The following is a 17,272-nucleotide window of genomic DNA, read 5'->3' as shown; positions in this document are numbered from 1 at the left end:
ATTTACACACACACACTGAAAAGTCTTTTAATCTGTTTATTCACAGTAAGCAAAGCACCTCATACAAATTTTCTGAACTTTTTTTTGTATGTAAACTTTAACTGTTGACATTCTCATACCAAGTCTTTCATCTGGGACCTAAATTGTCTCACAAGTGAGCCAGATAGAGCCTCATAGCCAAAATATACAAACCCACACCCCTGCTTCATTAAAGATGTCTTTAATGCTGTGTGTATTAAAGTGTTAAGCTTCACCATGAAGTCATTGTTAATTAAACAATTCTAATTGTGTGATAAAAGCAAAATAATCCATAAACGCTATTAACATCTGGCACTTGAACAATATGAGACCCTTGGCTTAAACTCAAGAGACTGATCCCACACCTGTGGAGAATTCCCCAACGGATGCAAGATCCGATGTGATGTGATTACAGCGACCCGTCTGCACTGCTCTGGCACTAGGAGAGGCATGATATCCAACAATAGGATAAATCTATTATTATAGACAGTGAATAAAAGCATTAATTGCTGGCTTTAACACGTTCCTCCTTCTTGTCCTGTTGCTTTAGCCGGTAGTCTGACAGTGCTGCTTTTATGGCATCTTCTGCAAGCACTGAAAAAAAAGAAGATTTTAGAGACACTATGAGCATAATTTGGAAAACAAAAAATTTCATTTCATATAAACATTATGTAGGGGTGATTAATACAGTCACTCATTCATTCATTCATTCATTCATTCATTCATTCATTCATTCATCCATCCATCCATCCATCCATCCATCCATCCAATCTTCCATAGAGTGCACGATGGGGTACACCATGAAGAGGTCACCAATCTGTTGCATGGCTAAGACACAGAAACAGAGCTATTCACACCATCATCAGTTAACCTATAGATGTGGTCAGAAGTTTACACTTGTCGTGGGGAGGAATGTCATGGTAATATGGGACTTTTAAAGATTTCTTTGAACTGTTCTTTTGAATTTATTTTGGACTTTCTCTGATTCACACACAGGGTTAAAAGGACACAAATGGGATCTGGTAACTGTGACTTTGTCATAGTCTGGAAGAAGACCCAAACTGTCACCCTCAGATGAGAGGAAATTGGTTAAGATGTTCAGAAACAACTCAGGAACCACTGAGGCTCAAGCCTGCTAAGAACTCATCAAGTCATTAAAGATTTTCCACCCCGGAAAAACAACAGTTCAAAGAAATCATTAAAAGCCCCAAATTACCATGAGATTCATGCCAATGATGAGTGGATGTAACGTGTGTTTGGACTGTGGAAGGAAACCAGAGTACCCAGAGAGAGCCAACACTGTTTAGAGATATATTTATTGTACGTGTAATCTCATAACACTGTTAAATATCACAAAAACAATACCTAGAGGTACAGCTACAATTTTCATAAAATCCAGTATCACTAGAACGTACAGGATTTTATCATCCCCATGGCTGAAATTATATGATTTATTACAGGAAACGCCTGATCTGAAAGCATAAATGTATGTGCTTTCAAACAGAGCAAGAGAAAGAATTTGTCTTGGGAAAAAAAAAAGAATGGTGTGCATGGCCCTGAAGCTATTTTGGACACCTAACAGCACATTTTGAGCTTAAGTAGGTTGGACCAGGGATCTTTTTGTTGTAAAGCTGTTTAACTACATATTTAATCCCTGAGATAGCTTAATGTAAGAAGAAAAGTGCAATTTGAATCATATTTCTCAGGTTTTCTACACAATTGGGAAATGCTGATATATTGAATTAAAGAAATCGGCCAGCATGACACTTTGTGCTTAAGTGGTAAGAAATTGTTGTCTTTTTTGTTAACTGACCTAAAATATTTTGGTGTAGTATGAATGGCCACAGTGGAGATCCTTTTATTAGGAAAAGCTACAAAACTTGAAATGAAAATACAATTCACATTTTCCAATGTGGGCCGGACTGAAGTTTTTGCTGGCCTGATTCTGCCCCCCGGGCCTTAGATTTGATATATGATATATATTATGACACCCCTGTCTTAAGAGATGTTAATAACGACTGTGAACTTACTTGAGCAGTGAAGCTTGACTGGAGGAAGGCAGAGTTCTTTGGCAATGTCTGTGTTCTTGATCTTCAGAGCATCGTCAACCTGTAGGGCAAAAGCAGATTCATGAGATCCTTTACAATAGAGCGGAGAAAACAGCACTTTTAGGGTCCATTTTTTGGTTGCCTGTACTTTGTTTGGTACTTTAACATACCGACTTCCCCTTCACCCACTCTGTTGCTAGAGAACTGGAAGCAATGGCCGATCCGCAGCCAAATGTTTTGAACTTTGCATCGACGATCTTTCCATTTTCATCCACTTGGATCTGCAAAAAGAACAGAGTCAAACATGGGAATTTCAAATACATGACAATGGATTGGTTTCTGTTACTGACTTCCAGTTTACCTGAAGTTTCATAACATCACCGCATGCCGGTGCACCCACCAATCCAGTCCCCACATTCTTGGAGTTTTTGTCCAGGGAGCCCACGTTTCTCGGGTTTTCATAGTGGTCCACAACCTTAGGGAGAGGCCACACTTATCAGAAAAAATATATATCTCTGTTCTCTTGGTGTAGCAGCTGACAGACAGGGCACTGTTACCAGTTGACAACAACACAATAAATGTCAGCTAACTCTTTCTAAGTAAGGTGACGTCAGCGGTTTTGGACGCATTTTCACTCGGTTACCTTTTTGTGGTACAAGCAGACAGCGCTCAGCTCCGGTTTGAAAATCCTCCTGCTGAAAAACAGCAGCAAGGACGAGGAGCTTCGTAGGCAGACGTTCGCCATGTTTCCAGCACCAACTGCGAACGGAAATCAACGAGTGAGCACGAGGAAGCACGAACGGCTTTTGTTGACAAACAAATAAGAGAAGAAGGTTTTACACAACCAGGGAGCGCCCACTAGCGGCCACGGGCGAGGTTAGACGGTGACCCGTGTTGACGGGCTCCGCCTCTCATCGTCCCGCTGGCTGCTAGCAGGCTGTTACCAGGCAGATAGCCTTTCCAACATGGCAGCGTCAAGCAACGCAGAGCAAACGCAGTTGCAAGATATGGAGGAGGAAGATGCAGGGATGGAGGAGAGGGAGATGGAATCGGACGAAGGCGAGGAGGAAGGCATGGGAGTGGAAAATTCAGACGAAGACGAGGAGGACGATTCGTCAGAGGACGAGAAAGAAAATGAAGCCGAGATCCAGCGACTTGAGGAGCAGGTAATTAGCCAGCGTTAGCCGAGGGGCTAATGAGAATGAATGGGTGGTAAACACGGCCAGCCACAATCGGGTAGGCAGCGTTAAAGCGGCGAACTCCTCCGTCATGACATGGTCGAGTAAAGGCAGAAAATATACGTGGCGTTGGTAGCTCTCGTTAACCAAAAACAGCTCCAAAGCCCTATACAACCACGTCATTTACATAGCTGTCGTGATTAGCTGCCCTGCTAATGTGCGATGCTAGTAGTTCGCGTGCCTCGTATTCACACGCGCCTTTTTTCTTGCAGTCTCGGTCCACGGTAGGATCCCAGCGTTTAGTGTGGGTTAGAAACAAAGTACAGTACAAACAAAAACAGTACACGCTGTGCTAACTTTAATGAGCGTCACGTGATCAGTGGGTTTGACCCCTTCACATAACATTGAATCTGCTGTAGTCTTAAGTACGGAGAGTGCTGCTGCAGCTTCGCTGGTGACTGTGTAGTAGGTGTAGCTCTCCTGCAACCTACAAATACACTCAAACATAGATCCAACTGCATGACTGTACACGAGTCCCTCTGCGAGCATCAGTGTGTGGTACTGCTGACTGTACTGTGCTATATACAGAGATATGTTTTAAATATTCAGTCTCACTGATGTAGCACAAAAGTCCAACAGATCAAACTGCAACCCACGAAACTACCTGAATTTTCAGTCAACAGCTCAACAAAATATGAACATATGCTCTCATGAAGGAGTGGGTTTAGTTTGTAGTCTTGCAGCTGTTAATAATAAAGAAGAACAACAACAATGTTATTACGCTTTAAAGAGAACTCTCATAGTTCATTACATGAATTATAAGTGAACTTTATTTTCTTTTATGGTGGTAATAAATTAGAGGTAAACACATAAAATAAAGCATGGATTGTTTAGGATACACTTTGTTTAAGTGCAGGGATTTTTCTGCATATAACAGATTTGTATTTTCACCAAAGAGATCTTGGCCTGCCAACAAGCTTCATAAAAAATATTTTTAAATTCATAGAGATATGTTAAATAAGGTAACACACTTTTCCTACATGCAGACCAATTGTGGCTGTTTATGTGTTCACCTAAGAAACAAAAGATCCCTGGTGGGATCCTGGGAGAGGTTGCGTCATGAAGGGTAGAAATTCGGCCAAATCAAATATGCGGAGCTACCTGCTGTGGCGACCTCTTGTGAATGCGAGAACAGCTTAAAGTAGCTTTTACATGCCAACCGATTGTGATTTTGTGCCTACAAAACCCCTGAAGTGCATTGTCACATATCTCATTCCTTCTTCATCTTTGTGTAACTCCTCAGCTGTCCATCAACGCTTTCGACTACAACTGCCATGTGGATCTTATCAAGCTGCTCAAGCAAGAGGGGGAACTTTTCCGCTTGCGAAAGGCGAGGCAGAAGATGAGTGAGCTTTTCCCTCTCACTGAAGGTTGGTGCACGCCTGACATGCTTCTGGGGTTGGAGGAATAAGCGGCTCTGCATTATTTACAACTGAAACCTTGTTTTGTTTAATCCCCCAGAGATCTGGCTGGATTGGCTCAAGGATGAAATCCGTCTGACTGAGGAGGAGCCAAACCGAGAGAAAGTATATGAGCTGTTTGAGAGAGCTGTTAAAGACTATATCTGTGAGTGCGCAACACCATCGCCACCACCTTCCGGCCTGATGATTAGTAATTACACAATCCTAACATTTAACTTTACACACACAGGTCCCGATATCTGGCTTGAGTACGCGCAGTACTCGATCGGCGGTATGGGCTCACCGGGCGGAATCGACAGGGTGAGATCCATCTTTGAGAGGGCGGTGACAGCAGTGGGGCTTCACATGACCAAGGGACAGATGGTGTGGGAGGCGTACAGAGAGTTTGAGAACGCCATCCTGTCCACAGTGCAGGTTTGTGTTCCCGTCACTAGGACAGAGTTCACCATTCACACATAAGCTATGTTTGTGTTTTTGTATTGATTGTGTACATATGCCATATTGTCTTAGAAATTAAAAGCTAGTGTAAATAATTTTATTTCCATGTTATTGCTGTCAAATATAACACTTCTTCAGTTCAGATTGCTGACTTGAATTCTTTCCATGTTTGACTGAATGGCTTGTGCTTTAACACCATGTTCTCTGCTGGCTTTCCTCTCAGCCTCCCCCTGGCAGGATTCCCAGCCATGAGGAACAGGAGATGCTGAAGACCCAGCTTGAGCGAATCCATACACTGTTTCGCCGACAGTTGGCCATCCCTTTAATGGGTAAGCATGACGTGTCTTCTGGCCAGACTGGTTGCTGTAAAATGAGACAGATTCCTGTTGCGAGAGCCATATGTCAGAAATTACCCGGTTTAAAGAAAGTTATGACGCTGGCTTTTAGGATAAAATTAACATGTCAGGGTGACGAGTGCACTCCTCATTAGTTTACTAGAGAGTTAACCGGATGGTTTGGTATCGTGTTGTTTTTCTCTGAGTGGAGAGCCGTGCCGTTTCTGAAACATTTGAATCTCTAAATTTAAGTAAAGCAACAGATAAAGTAGAACATTTTGCAAAACTGAAAAATGACTATTGACTGTGTAATTATTTGTGGTGTTTGTATTTTTATATCCAATCTTGAAAGAGTAAATTTCCTGCAAAATCTGTGATAATTGTGCTCTGCTGCTTTGTAGACATGGAAGGCACCTACGCAGAATATGAGGAGTGGTCCGAACATGGCGTCCCTGAGACGGTTATGCATCAGTACAAGAAAGCTTTGCAGCAGATGGAGAAGTGCAAACCGTTTGAGGAGGCTCTGGTAATGCACTTTGCTAAATATGATGTCCATTCGTTCTGTGTAATGTTTTTAAATGATGTTGATCGTTTTTGTGAACACTGCTGTTGTTTTGCTGCAGATGGTAGCAGAAACTCCAAAGTTAGCAGAATATCAGGCCTACATCGACTTTGAACTAAAGGAGGGCGACCCAGCACGGATCCAGATAACCTTTGAGCGCGCTCTGTCAGAGAACTGCCTGGTGCCAGACATGTGGGCCAAATACACCACATACCTCGTGAGTTGTTGGTCACTGTTTGATGTGATGCCGTCTTTATCCCCCCCCCCCGTCTAATGTATAAAACCTTGCTGTTCATCTCGTTCGTTTTTCAGACTGTTTTAACCATTTTTAACTATTTTTCTTTCTCTGTGATCGGCAGGATCGTCAGCTGAAGTTCAAAGACTTGGTTCTCTCCACTCATGAACGTGCAGTCAGGAACTGCCCCTGGACCATGGGACTGTGGAAGAGCTACCTGCTCGCTCTGGAGAGGCACGGAGCCGACCATCAGACCGTGTCCGGTAAGAACACGAGCGCAGCTCGAAGCTGTTCACACAAGAACCCCCGCTGCCTTCAATATTGAAACTATTTGAACTCCTTTTTTTCTTCATAACAAATAGGACTGAAACAGATTGATAGGGTTTTTCAGTGGAATTTAATTTGCATTCATTCTGAATGGATGTGCATTGGTTTTAGAGACAAACTGATAATTGTTCTCGTTATAAGTGATTATTTTGTTAATTTCATTTATTATAAAAAGAATTTACAAGTATTTGTGGAAGCAATTACTAACACAGGATGAATATTAACTTAGTTTGTTTATTCTGTTTTGTGGTTTCATTATTACTATGTTTGAGTTTAAAAAGATTGAGCTGTATGACTGATGAAATGTGGAAAAATGTAACCTTTCTTAACCTTGCCTGACTTCCAAGTATGTAAGAGTTTAAAAAAATGATTCGATGGACTTGGCTCCATCATTATAAGATCACCTAGGCATGCACATTTTTGTGTTTATTTTTTCTAAGGAAGACCGGTCCTTATCACATTTATATTAAATGTGATGACAAAAAGGCAAAATTAGTCCACTCCATAATATGTCCTGCTCCCTGAAAAATACCTGTGAGACGGATAAATATTTTTTTTTAACTTACAGTATAGTTATTTCTTTGTTTTCTGAAAAAAACCTGACTATCCAAATCTGATTTATTATGGCTTTTATGGTTTATGTCTACCACTGTAGCCCATAAAGAGTCATAAAACAGGCAATAGATGAAACTAAACACAACCCGAATTGTACCTTGATATTAAATCATTAGCATTATAAAGGATAATGAAAGACGTGTGCTTGTCTTTCATTCATTTTAAAACTACCTTGAATTTATTGAAAATACTAACGACCTTCTAGAGAAATGTTGTCGTCTGATGTGTATTTTTCTCTTTTGTCTTCCACGCAGATGTCTTTGAGAAGGCACTAAATGCAGGCTTCATTCAGGCTACTGATTACGTGGAAATTTGGCAGGCGTACCTCGACTACTTGAGGAGACGCGTGGATTTCAGTAAAGGTGAGAGCGTTTTTGTGTCATGAACATTTTGTACGTCAGGAAAAAAACAAAACACAACTCAAATAATGTATTTGATGATGTGTTACCTTGTGTTTTTTTTTTGCAGAGTCAAGCAAAGAGTTAGAGGAATTACGAGCAGCCTTCTCTCGATCTCTGGACTACATGAAACACGATGTCGAAGAGCGTAAGCAGACGGCACTGACATCTGTTTTTTTGCTGTCTTCTTGTCCTGGTTTAGTTTTCACATTATTCACCTTCCTTTGTCACTGTAGGGTTTGGTGAAAGTGGTGATCCTTCTTGTATCATCATGCAGATCTGGGCACGGATAGAGGTAAGCGGTGTTACTATGACAACCGTTTTCAGGAGCATGCAGTGTGTAGTAGTGTTGTTGAATTGTGGCGAGTAAATCAGTTAGCACAGTCGAATGAGCCAGGTCAAATCATGTAACAAAAGAAGTAAGCTTCTTTATTTAAATTAGGTCTTAAATAAAGAGTTAATTTAGCTCCACAGTTTCCTACAGACATGTTTGAGTCACAGTAGAATCACTTGTAAAAATCACCTTTACCCTCTTTGTAATGAGATGGAGGGTAAAGGCGTTCTCACTGACAACTTGGATACAGTAGTTATTGTGTGTGTCATATAGATGTATTTCCTTTTCCTTGTCAGGCGCTTCACTGCAAGAACATGCAGAAGGCCAGAGAACTGTGGGATAGCATCATGACAAAAGGAAACGCCAAGTATGCCAACATGTGGCTCGAGTACTACAACCTGGAAAGGTTTGTGAGTCTGTGACTTTGTCTTTCTCTTCTTCATTTACTTCTAAGTAGTACAATATATACACCTGACCCTACATTGTTGTGCAATGGTCTCAAGCCCACCACTCATTTTTTTTAATATATTGCTACCAAGGAGACAGACTTTCCTGTAGATATTTTTAAAGCGGTGTCCGGGCTTCCTGAAGGTCTTTCAAAGATTCTCTTTGGACATTGGCTGCTTTCTCGGTCATTTTCAGTCCAGACTATTTAGCTGCCCATAATCAGAAGAATGTCTTTATGTTGTTCAAGCGTTATTTCAATCTATGAAAAGAACCAAATATAACACAATTTGAAAGTTACAAAGTAGTAATTTTGCACAGACAAACAAGGTGATTTCCAGCAAGCTAGAACTTGGCATATCTTACCATGTGTGCCCTTAAAAAAACAATGAAACTGGACAAGTGGATGACAACAGAAAAAGTGTCGGGCTTAAAAAAAACTATACAGAGCAGATGAACAGTATCTGAAAGTCAAGTCACGAAGACGTAGGAACGAATGCAGCAAAGACCTGAGAGATCTGGCTCATCTACTGTTTACTGAAGCCTTATCCGAAATGGTCTCAGTGGATGTGAGGCTGTCAAGTTGTTTTACTGTTTTATTGCTGCGCCTATTTCTCAGTTTCTGAGCAAAATATTAAGAAATGAAAGGTTGCTGAAGACTTTTGGACAATACTGTAAAATAAATAAATACATTCACGGGATAGTCTTTTCTTGAATGGAAAGCAGTGAATTTACCAGCAATTTGTCCAAATGTATTTGACTGCATGCTCACAGTACACATATGCAGTACATGTCAGTGTAACTGGACTTGTTTTTATTCTAAAGAACAATTTTCGGTGTGCGAGTTAGACAGGAGATGCCTGACTGGGAAAAACTAATTTAAGTGGCTGATGCCTTTCTAACTAACTAAAAAAATGGTTGTGCTTGATGGTTTTTGCTTTTTTTTTAATCTTCAGGTCATATGGGGACTCGATTCACTGTCGAAAAGCTCTCCACAGAGCAGTTCAGTGCACCTCAGACTACCCAGAGCATGTATGTGAAGTCCTGCTCAGCTTTGAGAGGGTGGAAGGTGAGCCTCAAACTAAAAATTCTTATAAATTCATTATAAATCGTTATTTAATTTTTTTTTAAAAAGGGAGAATTTGACACAGTATGGCTTTATGCTACACGTTCCCACCTACAGGTTCTCTGGAGGACTGGGACTTCGCTGTGCAGAAGACAGAGACCCGGCTGAACAGGATTAATGAACAGCGAGCGAAGGTAGGAGCTCTTGTCAGCAGTACTGCGCCGGCCAGGTGTATCGTTTGGCTGCCTTTGGCTAATGTTACCATGTTCTGACCATCTGTTAGGCAGCTGAGAAAGAAGCCAACCTGGCTCGGCAAGAGGACGAGAGAGCTGAGCAGCGGCGGAAAGCCAAGGTAGAAAAGAAGGCTCAGAAGAAGGTCCAGAAGGGAACACGAGCTGGGGAGAAGAGGAAAGCAGAACAGGACGATTATCAAGATGAATGGAATGAGGACGCAGGTGAAATAGACTGCTTAGCCGGAGAGATGGACTTGTAGTTTTTTGTAACCAAAACTAAATGTGATTCTAACGTTTTGTTTCTCTGTGACATAACAAGGTCCTAAAAGGCACCGAGGAAACGCTGACCAACCCACAGATGAGTACATGGAGACAGAGACTGGACCCTTTGGAAAGGCCACGCCCCCTGGATATAAGCCTGCTCCGCCTGCTACTAAAAAAGCCCCACAAGGAGCAGCAGCAGCTCCACCTGCCCACAGGCAGAATGAAGACAACCTGGAGCTTCGAAATGACAACAGCAGCGTGTTCGTCAGCAATCTGGCGTACACCCTGGAGGAGCCAGAGGCGAAGCTCAGGACGCTGTTTGAGACCTGCGGTCCGATCAAGCAGATTCGCCCGATCTTTACTGGTAAAGGAAGCTTCAGAGGCTACGGTTATGTACAGTTTGAATCCCCAGTGTCAGTCCCTGAAGCCCTGAAGCTGGACCGACGGGACGTGGGGGGCAGGCCCGTGTTTGTGTCGCCGTGTGTTGACAAAAACAAAAATCCTGACTTTAAGGTAAGCGTGGCTCAGTTCCTGCATTTGTGTTGAACTTAAATGCCTCATCATTTTTATTTAGTTAATATGGCTACCTATGCCACTTCACCCAGTCCAAGATTATTATTTTAGGTGCTAAAATATTGTGACTAATTATCAATTCAATGAGTTTTTCATCCAGCTTGGCTAACAGATATCTTCACGCTCATGTCCTTGTAGGTGTTTAAATACAACACGATGATGGAGAAACACAAAATCTTCATCTCTGGGCTGCCGTTCTCATGCACTAAGGAGCAGCTGGCGGAAATCTGCAAAAATCACGGCACCATCAAAGAAGTTCGTTTGGTCACGTATCGCTCAGGAAAACCCAAGGTGAGGAATAAAGCGCACAGCGGTGAGATAATCGAACTAGCGATCGCTGCCTTTGACCCACACGCAGGGCGAAGTTGTTGGTGTGTTAACCCTCTTATGCTGTGTGTGACTCTGCAGGGTCTGGCATATGTTGAGTTTGCAGATGAAACCCAGGCCTCTCAGGCAGTGCTGAAAATGGACGGCATAGAAGTGGAGGGCAACAAAATCTCTGTTGCTATAAGCAACCCTCCTCGCAGAAACGCGACAGATAAACCTGGGTCGAGCAGGCCCACGGGAGACGCGATGCCTCGCCAGGTCTACGGAGCGTAAGTTTCCCAAAATGTTTCTTCCATAAAATGCTTGCAATCGCTCTTCCCTGATTCCCAGATCTATATTGGTAATAAAGACAGGGGTCAAAATTCAACTATTTTCCTTTCCTTTTCCCAGGAGAGGGAAAGGACGCACCCAGCTCTCCATGCTCCCTCGTTCCCTGCACCGACAATCCGCGCCCACCGGCAAAGTGGAGAACGGGAGCGCGGCGGACGGAGAGCCAGCCAGCGCAGCAGGAAATGCAGCCGGAGAGCCGAAGCAGTTGTCAAATTCAGACTTTGCCAAGATGCTCCTCAACATGTGAGAAGACAGGCGAGAGCGTGACGACCGCCTTCACACTGAAAGCCATCTTGTGTCCTTACAAATGGGTGTCCTTGATTAATTTTTTTTTCTTTTTTGTAACCGGTTACCTGATGTCCCTTTAATCCCGGTCATGCTCTCACCATCCGTTCTGCGAGATTGCCTTAAATCCCCATCACGAGCCCTTTTCAAAGAGTGTGTCGGATTGTTTTTGATGGGTGTGTTTCGAAGGTGGCAGCCAGGATGTTTTATTAAAAGTGTATCATATTTGTGTGTAAATATACTGTATCTAAAATTGTTGCAAGGTTTCCTTTTTTTGTTTTTCTCTTTTGTTGTTGTTGTTGTTGTTGTGCACTGTAAGGGACTTTGACAGAAGCATATGGGAGAGTATTTTTTTAAATATTCAAAACAGCCAAACTTGTGAATGTTGTTTTAAATAGGTATATGCAAAAGTTTGGACGTGGTGTAATATAGTTGGTGTGTGTACATAATATTGGATGTGCTAGTGATGAAAAGACACTCTCCAGATGTTTTTTAAGGAGCCGAAATCGTTTTATTTCTTGACCTTATAGTACAGCCGATTCATTATTTTTTATGTAACACCATCTCCGAGTCACCATGTAGTACTAATGTCCAGTATTATTATGCTACAGAGAACCTCTAAAGCTACTGTCAAAAAAAGACCTTTTAAGACGGCTTGAAAGCTGCCGTCCTGCGCCACACAGCTGAGGCTTGAGTTAAAGTATTCACAGATCTGTTTTAAGTAACCTCGCTTATATTTTTATATTTCTGTGTGTGGCCCGTCTGTTCATTCGGAGAACATCAGTCACATTTAAAGAGGAATGAAGGGTACCTGCCTGAAATTTAAGAGGGTGCACATAAGCAGGAAGCCGGCGATTCTGAAGCGCTTTGATGGCAGGAAACACCTGGCTCCGTGTGGGCCTCGTGAGGCTGTAGTCTGCAGCTCAGAAAGAAGAAAGGTTTTATCCTTCAAGACAATTTTCAGTCATTAGTTTTGTCTACATTGGCGAATTTTTAATTGGCTTTCACATTATTTGATATTAACCCTTGGAGAAAATTACCACAGCAGAGTATTTGGTGAAAAAGAGACGCTTGCAGCCCTCTAGCACTTAATATTGGAAGAAGACACCCATTAGTCTAAAGTTGTTTTAAAAAAAGTGTGAATATAAACTCGAGCTGTTTTTATAAGTGTGGTTTGGTTTTCTTTACAGAGTCGATGTCGCTCTCTGGAAAAACAAGAGGATGGTCAGAATCTATGCAGTTCCCATTTCAGTAATCCCGTGTTTCAGGGGGTCGATGTCCACTCGTCTTGTTTTACACATTAATAAAATTCTGTTTGTGTACAGGATACTCGGTAAACATGTTTAAAAAAAAAAAAAAAAGGTCAGCATAGTTTGTGATAAATCTTAAGTTATCAAAACAGATGGGATACAAGCTGTATGTATTGCTCTCACCGCAGTGGCCTAATTAAAAAAGAAAAAGGAGAAAAAAAAGTTAAAGATGTTGAAGTTGTAGAAGTCACCTTCTGTTTTATGTCTATACTAAAAAGGTTGTATTCTGTTATGTGCATTGCTGTTTGTATAATTTCTATAGTCAGTGTTTTACATTTGGAATAGAGGTAAATAATAAAAGGCTATTTTTGTTTGTTTAATCTCAGTATTTATTTTGTGCTTTTTGACTTTTATCCTTTTATTTTTACCCCTTGTGTTTTTTTGAAGGGGGGGGGGTCCCTATAGAACAAATGAAATCACGTCATATTTCTTTTCCCTCCCTTCTTTTCTGGTCTGAAACTTGTTTTAATAAAGTCATACAAATGATGCCCGACTTTGCTCATTATAGACAACTTTTATTTTAAAATAAATAAGAAAATACAGGAAAGTGCATTACAGTGTCTGGAGACGTCATCTTTATGTCAAAGAACTAAATGTTCACCGTGCACACCCGCAGTTGAAACCGAAGATTCAAGTCAGACAGAAATCTTGTTTAGTTTCCTCCTCGTAATATGATGGAGAATTAAAACACCTAAACTCTCCCACAACACGACTTTTCATTGCGTAGGAAAATTAGGTGTGGGAAAGCAAACCTGACACAACAAAAAGCAAATTTTAGTTCATCTTCCTGAAGCAGGCTGATGAATTCAGCGGGCACAGAATCCAAACTGAGGAGGGAATGATGGGTACGATGTGGACAAAGGAATTCACATTTTATGATGGAGCTTTGAAATGAACTGACATCTATGTTTGCATACCAGTGTTGCCACGCTCCTTTCTCCCTACCCTATGCTCAGTTGTGGAATGGGATGGTCTGCTTGCAGTCGAAACAGGTCTGGTCCTGGCCTGCTCCCGGCAGCCCTACGGCGTGCTCCGTTGTAGAAATCAACAACGTGTCCAACGTTATTTCTGTACATTTGGCAATAAAGCGGATGAAGGGCCGCACATCACCCTCATTGGCTGTGTCCAGAGCAGCGTAGTATTCAGCCCGTTGTTCCTTGCGGATAGTAATTGGTGGGTATCTCGCTTGCATGAGCACGAGGTTCATGAGCAGCCGTGACGTGCGTCCGTTGCCGTCAACAAATGGGTGTATGTACACCAGTTTATAGTGGGCGAGTGCAGCGTATTCCACGGGGTGAAGCTGCAGCGCCTCGTCGGAGTTGAGCCACTGAACGAGCTCCTGCATGTGTCGCTGCAGGTCCCGAGGGTGAGGAGGGATGTGGTGGCCCACAAACACCTGGTTGGTGCGCAGCCTCCCTCCCTCCACGGGGTCTACGTAGCCGAGCACCCGCCGGTGGATCTCCAGGATGTCGTTGACGGTGATGGCTCCTGATCTGGACAACAGCGTCGTGTTGATGTACTTCATGGCCGCATCCACCCCGATCGCCTCGTTCTGCTCCTGCAGGCTCTTTCCGGGGACGGCGTAACGCGTCTCAATGATGTGACGAATCTCTGACAGCGTGAGCGTGCTGCCTTCAATGGCCACGGTGTGGTAGATGTGGTGGTAGTAGGTCTCCTCCATCACTCGGCGGAATGCAGAGTTCCCTTTAGGAATGGACATAAGCTGGCGCACTTTACTGTCGATGATGCTGAAGTAACGCTGATCGATCTCTTCCACCAGGGGAAGGGTCCGGTCTCGGCTAACCAGAGCTCTCTCGTTGCACGGTGAGATGGCCAGGGCCTTGGTGTAGAGGTGATCTGCCTGGACGACATCCTTCTCCTCCTCTAAAATGGTCCCCAGCTCCGTCAGGGCATCCACAAAGTCTGGGTTCATGCTAAGTGCATGCACCAGCAGCTTGTGAGCCTTCTCCCTCTTCCCAAGTTTCTTCATCTCCTGAGCCAACTGCAGTGCAGCTTTGGCCTCCAGCTCCATCTCTGCAATCACGACATGATGGACAGGGTGAGCAGTGAAGATGCAGTAAAACAGCAGGTCATGTCATGACAAAATATGAATAAATAAATAAATTAATTAATTAATTAATTTAAAAAAACGTTTATTACACTTGGATGAACTAGAATTTTCAACAACTTCAGAAATCATTCAGGGAACTAATATTCAACTTAAAACACTGGAACCGCAAATTTGTTATTTTTACATTTAGTTGATATGCTTCCTTTTTGTCCTTAACAGTTCGCTGGTCTTCACAGTTAGAAAACAGTGTGAAAATGCCTACAATTTGCAGAGGATTTGGAGAATTACAAGCTGACGTCTTCACAATACCGTCATTCAGAAATCCCAACATACAGGAAAAACTAATACGATCAGAGCTTGAAGGCGATTAAGGGCACGCAGTTTTCTCTATAAATTTGTTAAATTAAGCACTAGATGAGTTCACACGGGCCTTCTTTCTCGACATATGGTTAATCTTGTTCTGCATATGGCACTAAGCTGACCTCCACAGTCAGTAAACAACGTGTGTGTACCTTTGGTCGGCTTGGGCTTCTGAGGCAGCACATCAAGAGCAGTGAAGGGGACGGTGAGGCTGGTGGACTGCACAGCTGGATGCTGCTGTGGACTTCCCCACAGCTGGCAGCGGAGCTGAGCGATGCCTCTCAGGGAGGCACAGCACTGATCCTCCACCCCAACCATGGGCATCAGGAGCGCCACCAGTGAGCCGAGGGCGATGCAAAGCAGCGGGCCCCATCCTCCTAGGACACGGGCGCTGTAGTAACTCCACACCTTCACAGCAGCCATGAGGACCCCTGGTTAAATCCTCCATCTTCTGGTGTAATGGCCCCCATCTATTTTCACTCCAGCCTGGAGACCCGAAAGGTGGCGAACAGGAGGAAAACGAGCAGCATGGCAGCTGCCGCGAGAGATCAACTAAACGAGACAACTTTTAACGCCCAGAAGTTAGAAAGCAAGCTACCTTTAGCTACAAACGGAGGCTCTAAACCTTAAGCTCACTTAACGACCAAACGGCGGCTGACTTTTTGGCCAGAGTCGGAACAGCTGTATACATAATACACACATCACCAACTTCCTTAAGCTCAACGTTTGAACATCCTCGAATATCATTGGTCAGAAGTGTATTGAAGGGCAGAGCCTATTGGGTGAAAATGCAGCAATACAACTCACGGTTCGTAACCGTCCCTGATTGGCTGTGTCATGGAAACCTATTCCCCGAGTTTTACCTTTCAGGCAGCAGAGCGACATTATTATGTAATCAGTAGGTAATCGAATTTATTTTTTAGTTAAAGGGTATTTACAATTATGAATATTTATAAGTACATACGTTTTTTTTACATGTTTTTTTAAACATGTAAAAGAAAACACAAATCCTATTTAAAGCCCTATTAAAATCTCCTTTGCTTTGACCTGTAATTTCTGTCTGATTTTTTTTCTTGAAGAAAAAAAACCTCACTTCCATCCTTATCGGTGCCTCCTCCTCTCTTCAGAAGACCCAGAATCTATTAATATGTAAATATTTTTTTTTTTTAATTTTAAAGGCCAATGAGAGTGGAAGACTCACTTAATGCAGACCAAATCTACCGACAGGTGGACACAGAGTAATTTCACAAATCATGTTTGCAGGATCTGGGCGGGCACATAATTTTTCCACATTTAGAAAATCGATTTTTTAAGTAAGTAAGTTTAAATAATTCACCGTCAAACACTGAATATAGCTCATTCTGTTCAAACATCAAACCTAAAAAAAAAAAATCAAGTCCCATGCAATTTTGCACTGTTTGAGACTAAAGCCTTTATCAGGAGACATAAACAAAACAAAAGTTAGATAATTTTGATTTGACAAGTCAGAGTAAACAACACACAGTCCTGTGAAAAGGGAAGTTTTCAAAGCACTCTGTAACCATCATCCGGTTACGCATGGTGCATTCCTGTGAACAACTAAATACACCCTATAATTCAGGGGCTTGTAGAACCACCATTAGCAGCAACAACCTATGCAATAATCTTTTGTATGACTTCATCAGTCTCTCACATTGTTGTGGGTGAATTTTGTCTCATTCTTCTCCACAGTGCCGCTTCAGTTCATTGAGGTTTGTGGTATTCGTTTATACACAGCTCTCTTAACCACTCAGTCTGGGCCATTGCAATGCCTTGATTATTGTTTTTTTCAGCCATTCTCTTGTATATTTGCTGCTGTGCCTGGGATCATTGTCCTGTTGCGTGATTTAGTATCAGCCAAGCTTTAGCTGTTTGACTGATGGCCTCACATTTTACTTTGGCTTCAAGGTATTCAGATGCTGCGGCTGCAAAACAAACCCAAATCATCAACTCTCTGCATAGCCAAAAACATCTCCTCTTTGGTCTAGTCTGTCTAAAGGACATTTGGGATGAATTTGCTGT

At 42.5% G+C, this 17,272-nt stretch overlaps 3 protein-coding genes across 3 annotated transcripts; 1 reads left to right on the top strand and 2 right to left on the bottom strand.

The window, feature by feature from the left end:
• Nucleotides 1–22: 22 nt before the first annotated feature.
• Nucleotides 23–2,851, bottom strand: iscu (iron-sulfur cluster assembly enzyme). The gene is made up of 5 exons (XM_031755288.2): nucleotides 2,710–2,851; nucleotides 2,428–2,541; nucleotides 2,237–2,347; nucleotides 2,049–2,127; nucleotides 23–612 (listed from the first exon to the last, which is right to left on the bottom strand). The coding sequence occupies exons 1-5, from the start codon at nucleotides 2,809–2,811 to the stop codon at nucleotides 521–523; spliced, it is 498 nt and encodes a 165-aa protein (XP_031611148.1). The 5' UTR covers nucleotides 2,812–2,851; the 3' UTR covers nucleotides 23–520.
• Nucleotides 2,852–3,000: 149 nt separating this feature from the next.
• On the top strand, nucleotides 3,001–13,121 carry sart3 (spliceosome associated factor 3, U4/U6 recycling protein). The gene is made up of 19 exons (XM_031755287.2): nucleotides 3,001–3,232; nucleotides 4,548–4,674; nucleotides 4,766–4,870; nucleotides 4,955–5,139; nucleotides 5,387–5,492; nucleotides 5,900–6,024; nucleotides 6,122–6,277; nucleotides 6,420–6,558; nucleotides 7,492–7,599; nucleotides 7,706–7,783; nucleotides 7,872–7,930; nucleotides 8,266–8,375; nucleotides 9,370–9,482; nucleotides 9,597–9,673; nucleotides 9,763–9,934; nucleotides 10,032–10,489; nucleotides 10,688–10,840; nucleotides 10,958–11,145; nucleotides 11,267–13,121. The coding sequence occupies exons 1-19, from the start codon at nucleotides 3,032–3,034 to the stop codon at nucleotides 11,451–11,453; spliced, it is 2,847 nt and encodes a 948-aa protein (XP_031611147.1). The 5' UTR covers nucleotides 3,001–3,031; the 3' UTR covers nucleotides 11,454–13,121.
• Nucleotides 12,812–16,076, bottom strand: ficd (FIC domain protein adenylyltransferase). Its single transcript, XM_031755504.2, has 2 exons — nucleotides 15,385–16,076; nucleotides 12,812–14,835 (listed from the first exon to the last, which is right to left on the bottom strand). The coding sequence occupies exons 1-2, from the start codon at nucleotides 15,653–15,655 to the stop codon at nucleotides 13,754–13,756; spliced, it is 1,353 nt and encodes a 450-aa protein (XP_031611364.1). The 5' UTR covers nucleotides 15,656–16,076; the 3' UTR covers nucleotides 12,812–13,753.
• Between the last annotated feature and the right edge of the window lie 1,196 nt (nucleotides 16,077–17,272).

Source organism: Oreochromis aureus, linkage group 12 (assembly GCF_013358895.1).
Source record: "Oreochromis aureus strain Israel breed Guangdong linkage group 12, ZZ_aureus, whole genome shotgun sequence".
In the NCBI taxonomy this organism is placed as follows: Eukaryota; Metazoa; Chordata; class Actinopteri; order Cichliformes; family Cichlidae; genus Oreochromis; species Oreochromis aureus.
Note: the sequence above shows the minus strand (reverse complement) of the source record. Positions and strands in the feature narration are given on the sequence as shown.

Excerpts from the sequence above, each read along its gene's own strand:
- iscu (XM_031755288.2), bottom strand. The coding sequence starts at position 2,811 with ATGGCGAACGTCTGCCTACGAAGCTCCTCGTCCTTGCTGCTGTTTTTC. Across the intron at positions 2,348-2,427 it reads GTGATGTTATGAAACTTCAG|ATCCAAGTGGATGAAAATGG; the intron begins GTAAACTGGAAG and ends TTCTTTTTGCAG. Across the intron at positions 2,128-2,236 it reads AGTGGGTGAAGGGGAAGTCG|GTTGACGATGCTCTGAAGAT; the intron begins GTATGTTAAAGT and ends TTTGCCCTACAG.
- sart3 (XM_031755287.2), top strand. The coding sequence starts at position 3,032 with ATGGCAGCGTCAAGCAACGCAGAGCAAACGCAGTTGCAAGATATGGAG. Across the intron at positions 6,278-6,419 it reads CCAAATACACCACATACCTC|GATCGTCAGCTGAAGTTCAA; the intron begins GTGAGTTGTTGG and ends TGTGATCGGCAG. Across the intron at positions 10,490-10,687 it reads ACAAAAATCCTGACTTTAAG|GTGTTTAAATACAACACGAT; the intron begins GTAAGCGTGGCT and ends ATGTCCTTGTAG.
- ficd (XM_031755504.2), bottom strand. The coding sequence starts at position 15,655 with ATGGCTGCTGTGAAGGTGTGGAGTTACTACAGCGCCCGTGTCCTAGGA. Across the intron at positions 14,836-15,384 it reads GAAGCCCAAGCCGACCAAAG|AGATGGAGCTGGAGGCCAAA; the intron begins GTACACACACGT and ends TCGTGATTGCAG.